Source organism: Triticum dicoccoides, chromosome 4A, assembly GCF_002162155.2.
Source record: "Triticum dicoccoides isolate Atlit2015 ecotype Zavitan chromosome 4A, WEW_v2.0, whole genome shotgun sequence".
NCBI lineage: Eukaryota > Viridiplantae > Streptophyta > Magnoliopsida > Poales > Poaceae > Triticum > Triticum dicoccoides.
Window position 1 is genome coordinate 618,911,786 of NC_041386.1, and position 21,659 is coordinate 618,933,444.

Sequence of the window (21,659 nt, forward strand, 5' to 3'; positions counted from 1 at the left end):
GAGAAATGGCAGCCACCTGCAGATGGTATTACTAAATTTAATCTAGACGGTGCCCCAGGGAATTCTCACAGTGGCTGGGGGGTTGTGGCTCGAGACAGCACAGGGCAGGTCGTCATCGCCAGAGCAGGGCGGCAAGAGCAAGTACATGATGCATTTGGAGCAGAAGTCAATGCTCTCGCAGCGGCAGTGACTACAACAGCTGAGATGGGGGCCACCAGAGTGGCGTTTGAGACGGACTGCGAGCTGCTGGCTAATGCGATGGACATCAGGAGAGTTGACGCCTCGCCATATGCAGTGATCATCGAGGACATGAAGTTTCAACTGAAGATGTGGTTCTCCAGCTAGAGTGTCAACTCGTGTAGTCGTACTCTGAATTCGGTTGCGCATGAGCTAGCCCAAATCGGTTGTAATTGTCTACCAAACACGTGTGTGGAGTGGGACATTTCTGTACCGCCCAAAGTGGCTGCTTGCGTGTCGGGCGATATGCCGTTGTTAATTTATAAAGCTATGCTTTCCCTAAAAAAAAGGAGCAATGGATGGATACTAGAAGGAAACCATCGGACGTGGGACAGGGTTAACCCCTTCCTTGGCGTAGGACTATTGTTAATGGCCTCCAGATAAACTTTTCCATCTCTCTACGTAGTATTTGTCTATCTTTTCTTTTGGGGAGGGCCTGGTATCTATCTATATCTTCGAATTGAAGCAATCTGTTAAGATAATAAGCAACAATATATATAATAGCGTCTATCGGCATTGACGACTGTGGATGTGTGTGTTGGCTTGCTGCTATCCGGTTGGACATGGTCATGGCTCTCATTGACGACTGTGGATGTGTGTGTTGGCTTGCTGCTATCCGGCTGCTATTCTGTACGTGTTTCCCCTGATTATTTGTCTCCCATGGATCGGGCCATGAACTTAAAAAATTCTTCCGCGTTTTGCCGTGACAAACACCTCCTTCACAAACTTATTTTCAGGCCATGAACTTTGGGAATTTGCTTTGGTCAAATGGAGTGATTGATTGAGCTAAATTTTTATGTGCAACCATAATTGAAACATTAAGCATCCTGACAAATTTCAGCTTAAGAGAATAAAGGGCTCAATTACTTCCTTCACAAGGCTATTTCTTGGACATAAAGTTTGGGCTAGCGTGGTGTGAGCTGTGGGGATAGTGTGAGGCTGATAATTGTTGGCTAGGCATCATATGACTAGGTGTGGCTCTCTGTAAAATTTCTGCCCCAATGGATCAGTCTATAGGGTACTTGCTTCACAAGCTACCCAATAGGGCAAAACCTAGGGATGGAGGCTCTCGTCAAAAGTTTGTTTATGGATGTGGATATGTGGATGGAAATGATGAAGATATTTCTAGGAGAAGCTCCACAATTTTTTTGGGAATTAGTGGAGCAAGATAAATGGTAGCTCCTTCATGAAGCTCCAAATGGGGAAGGAAATGGAATTATATGTGGATGGAAAGTATTGCATATGACATTGCAATATTGTCGTGGATATGGGGTTCGTAGTTATGGGAAAGTGTCTGGAATTTGGGCAGGGTCAATGGATCAAAGGAAATTGGAGTTCCTTTGTAATGGTGAGCTCTAGGGTTTAATTCCACAATAAATGGAATTAGGGTCCTAAGGGCAGATGATGTCCCTTGATGCATGTTGCATTTGTCTTGTCCCTATCCCCAAACTCTAGTGTATTTTTTTCTCAGTTTTTTCTTTTATTTAGGTTTTCAGTCGGTTTTCCTGATTAACCAAGAATGTCAGGTTTTGGCTCTGGTTTTCATTATAAACTAGGCCATCTTTCTTCTTAATGAAATGCAGGAACCCTTTGGTTTCCAAAAAAAGATGAAAAATCAATGTCAACCATAACAAGATGATACAGATTTGCTCCGGCCCGTCAGACCTAGCATTGGAGAGAGGTGAGAAGGCATGCGGCCTCTCTGGAAGGCGAAATTGGGCCTAGGGCAACTGGGGCTATAACCCCATGCGTGGCCCAATTAGTGCCATTATATCCAGTAGAAAATTTTCAGATTTTCACATTTATAGAGGCCCAGCCCCATACTTGAATACCGAGCTCAAGGCCTCAGCGGCAGCCCAACTAACTAGCTCAGCAGGAAAAACTCGCGTTTATAAAGGCATCGATTGATTGATCGACCAGAAAAATTCCATTCACCATGCGCATGTCGATCAAAAGATCCCTCGTTGACTCGGTGCCTCGTTTCATCCACCGCCCCAGCCCCTCGACGGCTCAGCAGACTGAATGATCTGGACCTGTGCTTGGCCTCCTCGCCCCGTCGCAGCAAGCCCCATCTCCAATTCCGGCGGCTACTTGTTCTGCTTCGTCTCCACAACCGGCTATGGAGGTATTTCAAGTTTGGTGTATCATCTATTTTTGCTATGAGTGATTTGATCTAGCGTTCTAAATCTAGATGTTAAATTGTACTATTACTTTAGTCAATTTTATTTCAGTTATTTGTTAACAGAAAAAATGATAGAAATCCAAGGTAAAGAAGAGACACATGGACAGACGCACGCACGCACGATTAAATTTTTCAATTTTGCTAAAGCGCATCTAGATGTGTCATAAGTATTGCACATGTAAGTCATATGTCATTGATCTTACATTGAGATTCGTGTGAATAATTTCTTCCTCTTTTTTCTTTTTTTTTTATGCTTGAATCACTCACTTAGATGTGCAATAGCTATAGCACATCTAGATGTGCCCTAGACACACCCTGAATTTTTTTTGAAGCAACTTCCGGCCAGCCTACATCCAACAATACCAGAATGAGCGGGAGCTGGAGCTAGTAATGTAAAACATGTGTAGATCTTAATCCAGATGACATTAATCCTGACCCCGGTCTCCATAAACTAAATGAGGAAACGCAAAGGGCTATTACCGTCTGCACGCCGTGATAGTGGTATATTAAGTTTCCCCCTTTTTTTTGGCAAAATTCATATGAACAATTGACTTGGTCTATGTCCATTGTCTTGATTTTTAAATACATGATTTTGTGTTTGCAACTCCAGGTCCTTCTAATATTGCTAGTGAAGAAACGATGACCTCAAATTAAGCAACTCTTCATTAATTTGGTACCAATGTTTGCAATTTTTTAAAACTATTTGTTTTATTAATTTTTCTCTCATGGTAATAATGAATTCATATTTCATCTTTAATGTGAATTTTTGGCATACTTCTAACACACATTAGTATGCTTAGTATTTGACGTTATTTTTAGTCACTTAGTTTTAGCCTTAGGCTTTGAGAAATCCTAGCTCCGCCTCTGAATTGTTGTTGGAAAGCCATCGTCAAGAGAGACACTAATCCGTGGAGTCTCCACTGCACTGACCCAGCGATGGCCGTATGGGAGCCGGCATCGAGACGTACACAAGATCCAGCATCTCTCTCACCACCGATTCTTCAGGCCTGGATAGAAGATTCAGTTTTATGTGTCACTGACGAGAACTAGCCTGGTGCATATAGATTCAGTTTTACTAAAAGGGTGGTGCGCGCTTTGCTGTGCCGTTTATGTTCTTGGGGTTGTACATGTTTTATTTTTACATGGTCATTTCTTTAAGTTATGAAAATGATTTATTTGCTAGTTGGTTTGGCGTGTGGGGGAAACAATGGAGTGTGTTTTTTTATTTGAAATGCTACACCTATAGACAGACTTCACGAAATCATGGTTACAAATGGATGTGTCAATTTATGGTTGGAGATTAGAAGAAGATTGGCGCAGCGGTAAAAATCTGGGAAGTGATTAGTGGGAAAGTGCTTGATATGACCAATCCATAGCAAATTGTTCGTGAGTGCATCATTTTTCTTTTTTTATTGTGGTGTTTGAGTCGATCTTTTTTGACCATGTGATTGGAGGGCGTCATTTATTGAATACAAATACATGAGAAGGTTACCTATGTTGATGGCCGCATGTATTATGTTGGTGCTAAATGTGCCATACACGACACTTTTCTTTTGTCAACGAAGGCCCACATCACCCGGACTTACCAAGGGACCGATTCATCGAGAGATCTCAGCATGAAGCCCAGGTCAAGGACCCAATCAATCATGCATCCAATCTAAATTGAAGACCTCAGTTGAATGAGGGGGCTTTAAAATTAGGGAGCTTTATGAAGTTATAGATTTCATTGCCATAACGAAGGATTGACTGAGTCAAAATCAAGGCATAAAAATTGTAGATCCCAATTAAATGGATGAGCTTCAAAATTAAGGAGCATAGTGTATTAAATAATTGAATGCGAGAGCTCCTTGTAAACTTGTTGATCTGATCAAAATTGGATGAGCCAAATTTAAATTGAAGATCTCGATTGATTGTGAGACCTTAAAAAAACTAGGGAGCTTAGTGTTATAGTAGTATGTATGTATACCCTCTGTAAAGAAATGTAGGAGCGTTTAGATCACTGTACAAATGAGCAAGATGATCCGGAAAAAAAGAAGAGCAAGGTGATCAAAATCCACTAAGAAAAGCAATATCACCAAAATGATTTGTCTGCGTCAAATGAGCAACACGATCCCAAAAAAGAAGAGCATGGTGATCAAAATCCACTAAGAAAAGTAATATCACCAAAATGATTTGTCTGCGTATCCTCTCACTCTAATCACCAAAATGAGGCATGCATGCCACATGCTTGGCAACGGTGTCACCTGCCAGGTCCATCAACTTTCACGCACAGTGCCATTGCCGCTCCACTTATAACCCCCATACCGTCCACGAGCAGCAGCGCCTCATCTCGTCGGCGAGCTAGGCAGCTAGAGCTAGCTCACCTCCGGCCGAAACAATGGGGATCTCACTGCTCCACACGCAGTGGCAGCTGATCGCACAGCTGCCCCAGCAATGGCAGCTCCTCGTCCTTCTAGCCACCCTCCTCCTCCCCGCCGTCTCCTACCTGCTGCTGATAACGAGGGGCGACGCCGAGGGGGGACGGCTGAGGCTGCCGCCCGGCCCTGCCCGGGTGCCGGTGCTCGGCAACCTGCACCAGCTCGGCCGGCTACCGCACCGCAGCCTGCGCGACCTGGCCCGGCGGCACGGCCCCGTCATGCTGCTTCGCTTCGGCACGGTGCCGACGCTGGTGGTCTCGTCTGCCGCTGCAGCGCGCGACGTGATGAAGACGCACGACGCCGACTGCTGCAGCCGGTTCGTGTCTCCGGGCCCTGCGCGGCTCTCCTACGGTGACAAAAGCATCGCCTCCTCGCCCTACGGCGCCTACTGGCAGGACATGCGCAGGCTCTTCGCCGCCGAGCTCTTCGGCCCGCGGGGCGTTCGCGCCGTATGGGCCGCGCGGCGGGATCAGGTTGACAGGCTCATGGCCGTCCTGGGCACGGCGGCAGCGACGGCGGCTCCGTTGGCGATGGACGAGCACGTGTTCCGCGTCGCCGACGGCATCATCGGCACCGTGGCGTACGGGCGCATCTACGCCTCGGAGGCGTTCGCTCGCAAGTACGAGCAGTTCCAGCACGTGCTCGAGGAGGCCATGGACATGTCGGCCAGCTTTTCGGCCGAAGACTTCTTCCCCAACGCCGCCGGCCGCCTCGTCGACCGGCTCACCGGCATCATCGCGCGGCGAGAGAGAATCTTTAGAGACCTGGACGCCTTCTTCGAGGTGGTGCTGGAGCAGCACCTTGACCCCGCGCGCCCCAAGCCAGAGAGCGGTGACGGCGACCTCGTAGACGCCTTCGTCAGAGCTTGGGAGGAGCACGGCTTCACGAGGGACCACACGAAGGCGATGCTCCTGGACGCGTTCCTCGGCGGCGTCGAGGGCAGCTCTATCACGATCCTGTGGGCGATGTCGGAGCTGGTTCGGAACCCGCCGGCGCTGAAGAAGGCACAAGGTGAGATCAGGGCCGCGGTGACCGCCCGCGATGTCTCGCCGCCGGGGCTGCCCGTCCAGCCGGACGATCTGCCCAAACTAACCTACCTGAAGATGGTCGTCAAAGAGACCATCCGGCTGCACCCACCGGCGCCTCTGCTGCTGCCGCGGGAGACGATGCGTCGCGTGGAGATCGGCGGCTACGACGTGCCGGCGAGGACGCGCGTGCTGGTGAACGTGTGGGCCATCGGAAGGGACCCGACAAGCTGGGGGCAAGACGCCGACGAGTTCAAGCCGGAGAGATTCGAGACGGACGGGAGGCACGGCAAGGTGGACTTGCGCGGCGCGCACTTCGAACTGCTGCCGTTCGGCGCGGGCCGGCGGATCTGCCCCGGGCTGGCTATGGCGGTGGCGACTGTGGAGTTCACGCTGGCCAACATGCTATGCAGCTTCGACTGGATGCTGCCGGAGGGGACGGCGGCGGAGGACATGAGCATGGAGGAGGCCGGCAAGCTAACCTTCCACCGCAAGACGTCGCTGGTGCTCGTGCCCACGCCTTACCGCCGCAATTAGTATGGAGGTCAACGACGTATGCGGCGTTGCCCTGACGTGCTTCAAAATGAAAATTTTAGCATCTTGCGCCGTATGCTACCTCATACTCCCTCCGTTCCAAAATAGATGATCTCAACTTTGCACTAACTTTATACTAAAATTAGTGCAAAGCTGAGTCATCTATTTTGGAACGGAGGGAGTATATTGTATAAGAAAGTTTTTCATGTTTATGAACTGTTGTATTTCAACTGCTGGCTTACCACTGTCCTTCAATGGCAGGATTATGACAGCCCACCCTCTCTCTTCTCTCACACAATAAATTCAACATTTTATTCCACCTTTGCTAAATTAAATCAACTACATCTTTTAAACCATTATTTTTTATATATTTGAACTCCTGGCACCAAAACCTTTAAAACAAGACAAATATTGGATACATTTCAAACATGTTCAAATTTTAACGTTTCAATCGACTTGTTTCACTTCATCCATTTGAGACATTTAAAAAATAGATTTAATTTTTTTCAAAAAGCAAATCTGAAGTAGTTCAAACAATCATTTCAAAACATTCACCAAAATTATTTCATAAAATCCATTTCAATTATTTCAAAACATCCATTTCACTTATTTCACACGCGACATCAAAGTCAAATTTCACTTCCACATTTAGTAATTTCACTTCTAAATGAGTGATATCAAGAATAACTCACATTATATAAAAAATGAATCATACTTCCCTCATTTCAAAAAACTAATTTCACTCATTTTGAAGAATCAATTTCACACATTTCAATAAAAAACATATTTCAATCATTTCCAGAAACTAATTTCACATATTTTCAAAAACTTTGATTTGAAATATTCAAAACAACATATTTCAGGGGGGTTTTAACTAGTCACAAGAAGCATTTCAATTTCATGAATCTGCACATCAATAGTAACTTTTTTTTTCTAAATGGTGAATCAATTTCTCAAATCTACACATCAATTTCAACTATTTCAACACATAATCTCATTTCAATTTATTTTCAGACCAATAATCAATTCCAGAACACTGTAAATTCTTATACACATACTTTACAAAACTCAAGAATTTTCAAACCCCACATTAGCTCACACCAATTCAACAAATTTGACTAGATAAATGCTCATGTAGCTTTTGAGCTATTGGATGAACCAATACAACCACTGTTCAACCAATTTTAAAAACCAGAAGATATCTCACAAATTCACACAAAACAAATTAGTTTCACAAATTTAATAATTTTATATATCACAAATATGAAGCAAGATCATTTTCTTTTACCTAATTCAACCAAATATCCCAATTTCACAGATATCCAACAAATATCCCAATTTCATTAACATATATTCCACAAAGTTCATACCACAAGTTGAAATTACAATTTCCGATCACTAGAATGAACTTCTAAGCATTGCAATATATAGTTCTACACAAACTCCTGGAAAATCCTACAAAATCAGTACATGGGAGAGATGCTCGTCTGGTTGGGGAGGAGGCACTCCTCTGAGCATTGAAGAACACCCAACCAAGATGGATTGTGACGAAAGGAGGAGCGCGTCATGGCGGACTGCGCGAACTGTGGCCATGGGGGTGGCGACCGTGGAGTTCATGCTGGCCTACAGGTTATGCAGCTTCGACTGGACACTACTGGGGGAGGGGGCGGAGGACATCAGCAAGGAGGAGGCCAAGAAGCTAACATTCCACTACAAGACACCGTTGGTGCTTGTCCCCATGTTGTACATCCGTACTTAGTATCTAGTTTAATGATGTATGTGGCATTGTGCTCGCACGCCTCAAAGTGAAAAAATTTGCGGCAACGCCCTAGCCAACCAGCTAGTGACACCTCCCACCATATAATGCCTCACATGTTGTGTAAGGAAGTTTTTCCATGTTTTTGAACTGTTGCTATTTCAACAGCCGGCGTACCCTATCCTTCACATGTAGGTATACAGGAATGTGACAACCTAGTCTCACTCTTCTCTCACACAATTTAATCCAACATTTTATTTCACCATTGCTAAATCAAATCAACCATATATTTCAAACAATATATTTTAATTTTTTAAGATTTGTAGTCCTCACACCAAAACCTTTAAAACAATGCCAATCTTGGATACATTTCAAACATTTTTAAATTTCAACATTTCAATCAACTTTTGACTTGATCTATTTTAGACATTTCAAAAATAGATTTCAATTTTGTCAAAAAAAATATGAATGATTTGAAACAATCCTTTTAGAAAATTCTCCAAAGTCAAATTTGTTTCATAAAATCTATTTCAATTATTTCAAAACGCCCATTTCTCTTATTTCACGAGCATGTAACCAAAGTCAAATTTCACTTCCACATTCAGCAATTTTATTTCTAAATGAGTGAAATCAAGAAACACTCCATAATATAAAAAAGGAGTCATATCTCACTCATTTTGAAGGATCAATTTCACACATTTCATTAACAAAACATATTTCAATCATTTCAGAAAACTAATTTCACTTACTTCAATAAACTAAATTAAAATCTTTTGAATCAACATATTTCAGATTTTCTTAAACTAATTTCATAAGAAGCATTTCAATTTTATAAATACACACATCAATAGTAAGTTTGTTTCTAAACTATGAATCAATTTCACAAATCTGCACCTCAAATTCAACTATTTCAAAAATATTTAATCTCATTTCAATCTATTTTTATATCAATTGAATCAACTCCACAACACTATGAATTCCTATGCATATATTTGACAAAAATGCAAGAGCAATTTTCTCATTTTAAGATCCCACATTAGCTCACACCAATTCAACGAATTTGACTAGATAAATGCTCATGTGGCTTTTGAGCTTTTGGATAAACCAATGCAACCAATGTCCAGCCAATTTCAAAAATCATAAGATATCTCACTATTTCACACAAAACAGATCAATTCACAAATTCAATAATTTAATATATCACAAATATGATTCAAGATCACTTTCTTTCACCAAATTCAACCAGTAGTAACTTTCATATTTCACAAAATTCCCAATTTCACTAACATATATTCCACAGTAGTTCATACCACAAGTTGAAATTACAATTCCAGAGCACTGGTATGAACTTCTGAGCATTGCAATAGAGAGTTCTACATAGACTCCTATGAAATCAGGACATGGGAGAGATAGGGGCTGCCTCGTGATATAGAGGGGGAGGACCAGCACCAGCACGAGGTGGGGGATGTCCGGGTAGGAGAGGAGCTCACCGTGGTGGTCGCCATCGCCACTCGATGGGGGCATTGAAGAACACCTAGCCAGCATGGACTACGATGAAGGGAGGAACACATCATGGCAGAGAAGGGCACTGGTCATGGATTCTGTCCACGACCTACACTGACGACATGGATCCGGCTCAGCTGTGCCAGGGAGGTTAGATATTGGCTTCCTCCATGATGGGGTGGAGGAGCATAGGACGGTCGGCGGTGTTAGGTTCACAGGGCAGAAGTGGTGAGAAAGAGGAGAGAGAGAATGAGGAGAGAGGGACTCATGGGATGGTTTGGGTCATATATCCCCTGAACATGGGTGGGATCCGCTGCTACCTCTTGAGCATGCGTTGGTTTTCCCTTGAAGAGGAAAGGGTGATGCAGCAAAGTAGCGTAAGTATTTCCCTCAGTTTTTGAGAACCAGGGTATCAATCCAGTAGGAGACTACATGCAAGTTGCCTAGTACCTGCACAAACAATCAAGAACCTTGCAACCAACACGATAAAGGGGTTGTCAATCCCTTCACGGCCACTTGCAAAAGTGAGATCTGATAAAGATAATAAGATAAATTTTTTTGGTATTTTTGTGGTATAGATTAGAAAGTAAAGATTGCAAAATAAACAGTAAACGGGAATTGTAGATTGGAAACTTATATGATGTAAAGTAGACCCGGGGGCCATAGGTTTCACTAGTGGCTCCTCTCAAGATAGCAAATATTACGGTGGGTGAACAAATTAATGTCGAGCAACTGACAGAAAATTGCATATTTATGAGAATATCTAGGCATGATCATAAACATAGGCATCACGTCCGTGACAAGTAGACCGAAACGATTCTACATCTACTATTACTCCACACATCGACCGTTATCCAGCATGCATCTAGAGTATTAAGTTCATAAGAACAGAGTAACACATTAGGTAAGATGACATGATGTAGGCAGCATGAATCTATGAACATAGTAACTCAAGCAACATGATATAAACCCCGTCTTTTTATCCTCGATGGCAACACTACAATACGTGTCGGTTCCCTTTCTGTCACTGGGATCGAGCACCGCAAGATTGAACCCAAAGCTAAGCACTTCTCCCATTGCAAGAAAGATCAATCTAGTAGGCCAAACCAAACTGATAATTTGAAGAGACTTGCAAATATATCAAATCATGCATATAAGAATTCAGAGAAGAATCAAATATGTTCATAGATAAACTTGATCATAAACCCACAATTCCTGGGATCTCGACAAACACACCGCAAAAAGAATTACGTCGAATAGATCTCCAAGAAGATCAAGGAGAACTTTGTATTGAGATCCAAAGAGAGAGAAAGAGAATAAGCCATCTAGCTAATAACTATGGACCCGAAGGTCTGTGGTAAACTACTCACACATCATCCGAGAGGCTATGGTGTTGATGTAGAAGCCCTCCTTGATCGAATCCCCCTCCGGCGGAGCGCCGGAAAAGGCCCCAAGATTGGATCTCACGGGTACAGAAGGTTTCAGCGGTGGAAAAGTTGTTTCGTGGCTCTCCATGATGGTTTCAGGGTATAAGAGTATATATAGGCGAAAGAAGTAGGTCGGTGGAGCTGCAAGGGGCCCATGAGGGTGGGGCGCGCCTGGCCCCCCTAGGCGCGCCCTCCTGCCTCGTGGTTTCCCCGCTGCTTCCTTGACGTCCACTCCAAGTCTCCTGGATTGCTTTTGTTCTAAGAATGATCCTCGCGAAGGTTTTATTCCGTTTGGATTCCATTTGATATTCCTTTTCCGCGAAACACTGAAATAGGCAAAAAATAGCAATTTGCACTGGGCCTTCGGTTGGTAGGTTAGTCACAAAAATAATATAAAAGTGCATAGTAAAGCCCATTAAACATCCAAAACAGATAATATAATAGCATGGAACAATCAAAAATTATAGACACGTTGGAGACGTATCAAGCATCCCCAAGCTTAATTCCTGCTCGTCCTCGAGTAGGTAAATGATAAAAACAGAATTTTTGATGTGGAATGCTACCTAACATAATTTAATTTTCTTTATTGTGGCATGAATGTTCAGATCTGAAAGGTTCAAGACAAAAGTTTAATATTGACATAAAAATAATAATACTTCAAGCATACTAACTAAGCAATTATGTCTTCTCAAAATAACATGGCCAAAGAAAGCTTATCCCTACAAAATCATATAGTTTGGCTATGCTTCATTTTCGTCACACAAAAATGCTCTCATCATGCACAACCCCGATGACAAGCCAAGCAATTGTTTCATACTCCCTCCGTTCCTAAATACTTGTCTTTCTAGTCATTTCAACAAGTGACTACATACGGAGCAAAATGAGTGAATCTGCACTCTAAAATATGTCTATATACATCCGTATGTAGTAGTCATTTGAAATGTCTAGAAAGACAAATATTTAGGAACGGAGGGAGTACTTAAGTAATCTCAAACTTTTTCAACTTTCACGCAATACATGAGTGTGAGCCATGGACATAGCACTATGGGTGGAATAAAATATAATGATGGGGGTTGTATGGAGAAGACAAAAAAGAGAGAGTATCACATTGACGCGGCTAATCAACGGGCTATGGAGATGCCCATAAATTGATGTCAATGCGAGGAGTAGGGATTGCCATGCAATGGATGCACTAGAGGTATAAATGTATGAAAGCTCAACAAAATAAACTAAGTGGGTGTGCATCCAACTTGCTTGCTCACGAAGACCTAGGGCATTTGAGGAAGCCCATTGTTGGAATATACAAGCCAAGTTCTATAATGAAAAATTCCCACTAGTATATGAAAGTGAAAACATAAGAGACTCTCTATCATGAAGATCATGGTGCTACTTTGAAGCACAAGTGTGGAACAAAGGATAGTAGCATTGTCCCTTTTATTTATATTTTTTTAATTTGGCCTTCCCTTTTTTTCATTTGGCATTTTTTGGGACAATGCTCTATTAATGATGATCATCACACTTCTATTTATTTACAACTCAAAGATTACAACTCAATACTAGAACAAAGTATGACACTATATGAATGCCTCCGGCGGTGTACCGGGATGGGCAATGAATCAAGAGTGACATGTATGAAATTATGCATGGTGGCTTTGCCACAAATATGATGTCAACTACATGATCATGCAAGGCAATATGAAAATGATGAAGCGTGTCATAATAAACGTAACGGTGGAAAGTTGCATGGCAATATATCTCGGAATGGCTATGGAAATGCCATAATAGGTAGGTATGGTGGCTGTTTTGAGGAAGATATAAGGAGGTTTATGTGTGATAGAGCGTATCATATCACGGGGGTTGGATGCACCGGCGAAGTTTGCACCAACTCTCAAGGTGAGAAAGGGCAATGCACGATACCGAAGAGGCTAGCAATGATGGGAAGGTGAGAGTGCGTATAATCCATGGACTTAACATTAGTCATAAAGAACTCACATACTTATTGCAAAAATCTACAAGTCATCAAAAACCAAGCATTACGCGCATGCTCCTAGGGGGATAGATTGGTAGGAAAAGACCATCGTGTTGGAAATATTCCCTAGAGGCAATAATAAATTGGTTATTATTATATTTCCTTGTTCATGATAATCGTTTATTATCCATGCTAGAATTGTATTGATAGGAAACTCAGATAGATGTGTGGATACATAGACAACACCATCTCCCTAGTAAGCCTCTAGTTGACTAGCTCGTTGATCAATAGATGGTTACGGTTTCCTGACCATGGACATTGGATGTCGTTGATAACGGGATCACATCATTAGTGAATGATGTGATGGACAAGACCCCATCCTAAGCCTAGCACAAAGATTGTGTAGTTCGTATGCTAAAGCTTTTCTAATGTCAAGTATCATTTCCTTAGACCATGAGATTGTGCAACTCCCGGATACCGTAGGAGTGCTTTGGGTGTGCCAAACGTCATAATGTAACTGGGTGGCTATAAAGGTACACTACAGGTATCTCCGAAAGTGTCTGTTGGGTTGGCATGAATCGAGACTGGGATTTGTCACTCCGTGTAAACGGAGAGGTATCTCTGGGCCCACTCGGTAGGACATCATCATAATGTGCACAATGTGATCAAGGAGTCGATCACGGGATGATGTGTTATGAAACGAGTATAGAGACTTGCTGGTAACGAGATTGAACAAGGTATCGGGATACCGACGATCGAATCTCGGGCAAGTATCGTACAGATGGACAAAGGGAATTGTATATGGGATTGATTAAATCCTTGACATCGTGGTTCATCCGATGAGATCATCGTGGAGCATGTGGGAGCCAACATGGGTATCTAGATCCCGCTGTTGGTTATTGACCGGAGAGTTATCTCAGCCATGTCTGCATGACTCACGAACCCGTAGGGTCTACACACTTAAGGTTCGATGACGCTAGGGTTATAGGGAAAGTATGTACGCGGTTACCGAATGTTGTTCGGAGTCCCGGATGAGATCCCGGATGTCATGAGGAGTTCCGAAATAGTCCGGAGGTAAAGATCAATATATAGGAAGTATGGTTTTGGCCACCGGAAGTGTTCCGGGCATCACCGGTAGTGTACCGGGACCACCGGAGGGGTCTGGGGGTCCACCAGGTGGGGCCACCAGCCCCGGAGGCCTACATGGGCCAATAGTGGGAAGGGACCAGCCCCTAGGTGGGCTGGGGCGCCTCCCACCAAGGCCCAAGGCGTCCTCAAGAGGAGAGGGGGCAAACCCTAGGCGCAGATGGGCCCTAAGGCCCACCCTAGGTGCGCCCCCTCTCTCTCCCCCTTGGCCGCCTCCCAGATGGGATCTGGGGGCTGCCGCCACCCCTAGGGAGGGAACCCTAGGTGGGGGCGCAGCCCCTCCTCTCCCCCTATATATACTTGAGGTTTGGGGCTGCCCAACACATGTGATTTGCTCTCCCTGTTGGCGCAGCCCTACCCCTCTCCCTCCTCGTCTCTTGCGGTGCTTGGCGAAGCCCTGCTAGAGTACCATGCTCCTCCACCACCACCACGCCGTCGTGCTGCTGCTGGATGGAGTCTTCCCCAACCTCTCCTTCTCCCCTTGCTGGATCAAGGCGTAGGAGACGTCACCGGGCTGTACGTGTGTTGAACACGGAGGTGCCGTCCGTTCGGCACTAGGATCATCGGTGATTTGGATCACGACGAGTATGACTCCATCAACCCCATTCACTTGAACGCTTCCACTTAGTGATCTACAAGGGTATGTAGATGCACTCTCCTTCCCCTCGTTGCTAGATTACTCCATAGATTGATCTTGGTGATGCGTAGAAAATTTTGAATTTGTGCTACGTTCCCCTATAGTGGCATCATGAGCTAGGTCTATGCGTAGTTTCTATGCACGAGTAGAACACAAAGCAGTTGTGGGCGTTGATTTTGTCAATTTACTTGCCGTTACTAGTCTTATCTTGATTCGGCGGCATCGTGGGGTGAAGCGGCCCGGACCGACCTTACACATACTCTTACGTCAGACTGGTTCCACCGACTGACATGCACTAGTTGCATAAGGTGGCTAGCGGGTGTCTGTCTCTCCCACTTTAGTCGGATCGGATTCGATGAAAAGGGTCCTTATGAAGGGTAAATAGAAATTGGCATATCACGTTGTGGTTTTCGCGTAGGTAAGAAACGTTCTTGCTAGAAACCTATAGCAGCCACGTAAAAACTTGCAACAACAATTAGAGGATGTCTCACTTGTTTTTGCAGCATGTGCCGTGTGATGTGATATGGCCAAAAGGATGTGATGAATGATATATGTGATGTATGAGATTGATCATGTTCTTGTAATAGGAATCACGACTTGCATGTCGATGAGTATGACAACCGGCAGGAGCCATAGGAGTTGTCTTAAATTATTTATGACCTGCGTGTCAACATAAATGTCATGTAATTACTTTACTTTATTGCTAAAGCATTAGCCATAGTAGTAGAAGTAATAGATGACGAGACAACTTCAAGAAGACACGATGATGGAGATCATGATGATGGAGATCATGGTGTCATGCCGGTGACAACAATGATCATGGAGCCCCAAAGATGGAGATCAAAAGGAGCAAAATGATATTGGCCATATCATGTCACTATTTGATTGCTTGTGATGTTTATCATGTTTTACATCTTATTTGCTTCGAACGACGGTAGATTAAATAAGATGATCCCTCACTAAAATTTCAAGAAAGGTGTTCCCCCTAACTGTGCACCGTTGCGAAGGTTCGTTGTTTCGAAGCACCAGGTGATGATCGGGTGTGATAGATTCTAACGTTCAAATACAACGGGTGTTAGCCAGATTTACACAGCAAAAACACTTAGGTTGACTTGACGAGCCTAGCATGTACAGACATGGCCTCGGAACACGGAGACCGAAAGGTCGAGCATGAGTCGTATAGAAGATACGGTCAACATGAAGATGTTCACCGATGTTGACTAGTCCATCTCACGTGATGATCGGACACGGCCTAGTTGACTCGGATCATGTTTCACTTAGATGACTAGAGGGATGTCTATCTGAGTGGGAGTTCATTAAATAATTTGATTAGATGAACTCAATTATCATGAACATAGTCTAAATTGTCTTTGCAAATATGTTGTAGATAAATAGCTCACGTTGTAGCTCCCTGTTTCAATACGTTCCTAGAGAAAGACCAAGTTGAAAGATATTGTAAGCACTGATGCGGACTAGGTCCGTAGTCCGAGGAGTGTCCTCACTGCTACATAGAAGGCTTACGTCTTTGATGCACCGCTCGATGTGCAAACCCCTACAACGTCGTCTGTGGATGTTGTGAACACCTGACAGACACATCTTGATGACTACTTGATAGTTTAGTGCACCATACTTTACAGCTTAGAATCGGGATTCCAATGACGTTTTGAACGCCATAGAACATATGAGATGTTCCAAGAGCTGAAATTGGGATTTCAGGCTCATGCCCGTGTTGAGAGGTGTGAGACCTCTGACAAGTTCTTTTGCCAACAAGATGGAGGAGAATAGCTCAGCTAGTGAGCATGTGCTCAGAATGTATGGGTGCTACAATCACTTAAATCAAGTGGGAGTTAAACTTCCAGATAAGATAGTGATTGATAGAGTTCTCTAGCCACTATCACTAAGCTACTAGATCTTCGTGATGAACTATGACATGCAAGGGATGGACTTGATCCCGGAGCTGTTCACGGTGCTTAAGACCGCAAAAGGTAGAAATCAAGAAGGAGCATCAAGTGTTGATGGTTTCAAGAAGGGCAAGGGCTAGAAGGGAAACTTCATGGATGGCAAATCAGTTGCCGCTCCAGTGAAGGAACCCAAGGTTGAACCCAAACCCGAGACTAAGTGCTTCTATTGTAAGGGGAACGGTCACTGGTAGCGTAATTACCCCAAATGCATGGTAGATAAGAAGGCTGGCAACTTCAACAAAGTATATACGTGTTATTAATGTGTACCTCGCTAGCACTCCTGGTAGCACCTGGGTATTGGATACCGGTTCAGTTGCTATTATTGGTGACTTGAAGCTAAAGCTACGGACTAAACGGAGACTGGCTGAGGGCGAGGTGACGATGTGTGTTGGAAGTGTTTCCAAAGTTGATGAGATCACCATCGCACGCTCCATCTGCCTTCGAGATTAATATTGAACCTAGATAAATGTTATCAGGTGTCTACGTTGAGCATGAATATGATTAGATCATGTTCATTGCAATACGGTTATTCATTTAAGTTAGAGAATAATGGTTATTCTGTTTGCATGAATAATACCTTTCATGGTCATGCACCCTATGTAAATGGTTCATTGAATCTCGATCGTGGTAATACACATGTTCACGCCAAAAGATGTAGAGTTAATAATGATAGTACCACTTTCTCGTGGCACTGCCGCTTAGGTCATATTGGCGTAAGATGCATGAAGAAACTCCATGTCGATGGATGTTTGGAGTCACTTGATTTTGAATCACTTGACACACGCGAGCCATGCCTCATGGGCAGGATGACTAAGACCCCGTTTTCAGGTACAATGAAATGGGCAAGTGACTTGTTGGAAATCATGCATGATGATGCGTGTGATCCAATGAGAATTGAAGCGTGCGGTGGATATCGCTATTTTCTCATCTTCACTGACGATTTGGGTAGATATAGGTATATCTACCTAATGAAGCACAAGTCTGAAACGTTTGAAAAGTTCAAGTGATTTCAGAGTGAAGTTAAGAATCATCATAACAAAGAAGATCATGTTCCTACGATCTGATCAAAAGGGGATTTTCTGAGTTATGAGTTTGGCAATCACTTAAGACATTGTGGAATTGTTTCGCAGTTGAAGCCACCTGGAACACCACAAGGTAATGGTGTGTCCGGACATCGTAATCGAACCTTATGAGATATGGTGCGATCTATGATGTCTCTTACCGATCTACCGCTATTATTTTGAGGTTATGCATTAGAGACAGCTGCATTCACTTTAGATAGGACACCATATAAGTCGTTGAGACGACGTCGTATGAACATTGGTTTGGCAAGAAACCAAAGTTGTCGTTTCTTAATGTTTGGGGCTGCGATTCTTGGGGCTTCAGCCGAAGAAGCTCGAAGCCAAAGCAGACAAACACATCTTCATAGGATACCCAAGGGTGACAGTTGGGTATACCTTCTATCTTAGATCCGAGGGCAAATTGTTTGTCGCTAAGAACGGGTCCTTTCTCGAGAAGGAGTTTCTCTCGAAAGAATTGAGTGGGAGGAAGATAGAACTTGATGAGGTTGTCGAACCTTTACTTCAACCAGAGAGTGATGCAACACAGAAAGATGTTTTCTGTGGCGCCTACGTCTGTTGAATAGGAAGTTAATGATAGTGATCATGAAGCTTCGGATCAAGTTGCTATCGAACCTCATAGGTCGACAAGGATATGTACTACTCCTAAGTGGTATGGTAATCCTGTCTTAGATATCATGTTGTTTGACAACAATGAACCTATGATCTATGGAGAAGCGATGGTGGGCCCGTATTCTGACAAATGGTTAGAAGCCATGAAATCCGAAATAGGATCCATATATCAGAACAAAGTATGGACTTTGGTGGACTTGCCCGATGATCGGCAAGCCATTGAGATAAATGGATCTTTAAGAAGAAGACGGACGTGGGCGGTAATGTTACCGTCTATGAAGCTCGACCTGTGGGAAAGAGTCTTTTCACAAGTTCAAGGAGTTGACTACGATGAGAATTTCTCACCCTTAGCGATGCTTAAGTCCGTCGGAATCATGATAGCATTAGCTGTATTTTTCGATTATGAAATCTTACAAATGGATGTCAAAACAAGTTTTCTTACCAGTTTTCGTAAGAAAAGTTGTATGTGATACAATAAAAGGTTTTGTCGATCCTAAGGATGCTAAAAGGTATGCTGGCTCCAGCGATCCTTCTATGGATTAGAGCAAGCATCTCGGAGGCGGAATATATGTTTTGATGGAGTGATCAAAGCTTTTAGGTTTATACAATGTTTGCTAGAAACTTGTATTTACAAGAAAGTGAGTGGGAGCACTACAACATTTCTGATAAGTATATGTGGATGACATATTGTTGATCCGAAATAATGTAGAATTTCTGGAAAGCATAAATGGTTGTTTGAAGAGTGTTTTTCAAAGGAAGACCTGGATAAAGCTGCTTACATATTGGGCATCAAGATCTATAGAAATAGATCAAGACGCCTGATGATACTATGAAAGAACGCACACCTTGACATGTTTTTGAAAGAGTTCAAAATAGATCAGTCAAAGAAGGGGTTCTCACCTGAGTTGTAAGCTGTGAAGTTGAGTAAGACTCAAAGCTTGACCACGGCATAAGAAAGAGAAAGGACGAAGGTCGTCCCCTATGCTTTTGTCATAGGCTCTATACGGTATGCCATGCTGAAGTACCGCACCTAATGTTCGCCTTGCCACATGTCTGGCAAGAGGGTACAAAGGTGATCTAGGAGTAGATCACCAGATAGCAGTCAAAATTATCCTTAGAGGAATAAGGAAATGTTTCTCGGTTATGGAGGTGATAAAGAGTTCGACGTAAAGAGTTACGTCGATGCAAGCTTAACACCTATTCGGATAGCTCTGAGTAGAGATACCGGATACGTATAATGGAGCAACAATTTGGAATAGCTGCAAGTGGAACATGGTAGCAGCATCTACGATATAAAGTTTTGCGAAATACATAGGGATCTGAATATGGCAAGACCCGCTGACTACAACCTCTCTCACAAGCATAACATGATCAAACCCAGAACTCTTTGAGTGTTTATCACATAGTGATGTGAACTAGATCATTGAGTCTAGTAGACTCTTGGATGTTGGTCACATGGCGATGTGACCTGTGAGTGTTAATCACATGGCAATGTGAACTAGATTATTGACTCTAGTGCAAGTGGGAGACTATTGGAAATATGCCCTAGAGGCAATAATAAATTGGTTATTATTATATTTCCTTGTTCATGATAATCGTTTATTATCCATGCTAGAATTGTATTGATAGGAAACTCAGATACATGTGTGGATACATAGACAACACCATGTCCCTAGTAAGCCTCTAGTTGAATAGCTCGTTGATCAATAGATGGTTACGGTTTCCTGACCATGGACATTGGATGTCGTTGATAACGGGATCACATCATTAGGAGAATGATGTGATGGACAAGACCCAATCCTAAGCCTAGCACAAAGATCGTGTAGTTCGTATGCTAAAGCTTTTCTAATGTCAAGTATCATTTCCTTAGACCATGAGATTGTGCAACTCCCGGATACCGTAGGAGTGCTTTGGGTGTGCCAAACGTCACAACATAACTGGGTGGCTATAAAGGTACACTACAGGTATCTCCAAAAGTGTCTATTGGGTTGGCACGAATCGAGACTGGGATTTGTCACTCCGTGTAAACGAAGAGGTATCTATGGGCCCACTCGGTAGGACATAATCATAATGTGCACAATGTGATCAAGGAGTCGATGACGGGATGATGTGTTACGGAACGAGTATAGAGACTTGCCGGTAACGAGATTGAACAAGGTATCGGGATACCGACGATCGAATCTCGGGCAAGTATCGTACCGATGGACAAAGGGAATTGTATACGGGATTGATTAAATCCTTGACATCGTGGTTCATCCGATGAGATCATCGTGGAGCATCTGGGAGCCAACATGGGTATCCAGATCCCGCTGTTGGTTATTGACCGAAGAGTTGTCTCGGCCATGTCTGCATGACTCACGAACCCGTAGGGTCTACACACTTAAGGTTCGATGACGCTAGGGTTATAGGGAAAGTATGTACACGGTTACCGAATGTTGTTCGGAGTCCCGGATGAGATCCCGGACATCACGAGGAGTTCCGTAATGGTCCGGAGGTAAAGATTAATATATAGGAAGTATGGTTTTGGCCACCGGAAGTGTTCCGGGCATCACCGGTAGTGTACCGGGACCACCGGAGGGGTCTGGGGGTCCACCAGGTGGGGCCACCAGCCCCGGAGGCCTACATGGGCCAATAGTGGGAAGGGACCAGCCCCTAGGTGGGCTGGGGCGCCTCCCACCAAGGCCCAAGGCGTCCTCAAGAGGAGAGGGGGCAAACCCTAGGCGCAGATGGGCCCTAAGGCCCAGCCTAGGTGCGCCCCCTCTCTCTCCCCCTTGGCCGCCTCCCAGATGGGATCTGGGGGCTGCCGCCACCCCTAGGGAGGGAACCCTAGGTGGGGGCGCAGCCCCTCCTCTCCCCCTATATATACTTGAGGTTTGGGGCTGCCCAACACATGTGATTTGCTCTCCCTATTGGCGCAGCCCTACCCCTCTCCCTCCTCGTCTCTTGCGGTGCTTGGCGAAGCCCTGCTGGAGTACCATGCTCCTCCACCACCACCACGCCGTCGTGCTGCTGCTGGATGGAGTCTTCCCCAACCTCTCCTTCTCCCCTTGCTGGATCAAGGCGTAGGAGACGTCACCGAGCTGTACGTGTGTTGAACACGGAGGTGCCGTCCGTTCGGCACTAGGATCATCGGTGATTTGGATCACGACGAGTGCGACTCCATCAACCCCGTTC

General features: G+C 44.2%; 1 protein-coding gene across 1 annotated transcript; it reads left to right on the forward strand.

Annotated features, from left to right (window-relative positions):
* The first annotated feature begins 4,731 nt into the window (after positions 1-4,731).
* On the forward strand, positions 4,732-6,683 carry LOC119287414 (4-hydroxyphenylacetaldehyde oxime monooxygenase-like). The gene is made up of 2 exons (XM_037566950.1): positions 4,732-6,481; positions 6,578-6,683. Exon 1 carries the CDS (start codon positions 4,797-4,799, stop codon positions 6,396-6,398), a length of 1,602 nt encoding a protein of 533 aa, XP_037422847.1. The 5' UTR covers positions 4,732-4,796; the 3' UTR covers positions 6,399-6,481; positions 6,578-6,683.
* The last annotated feature ends 14,976 nt before the right edge of the window (positions 6,684-21,659 follow it).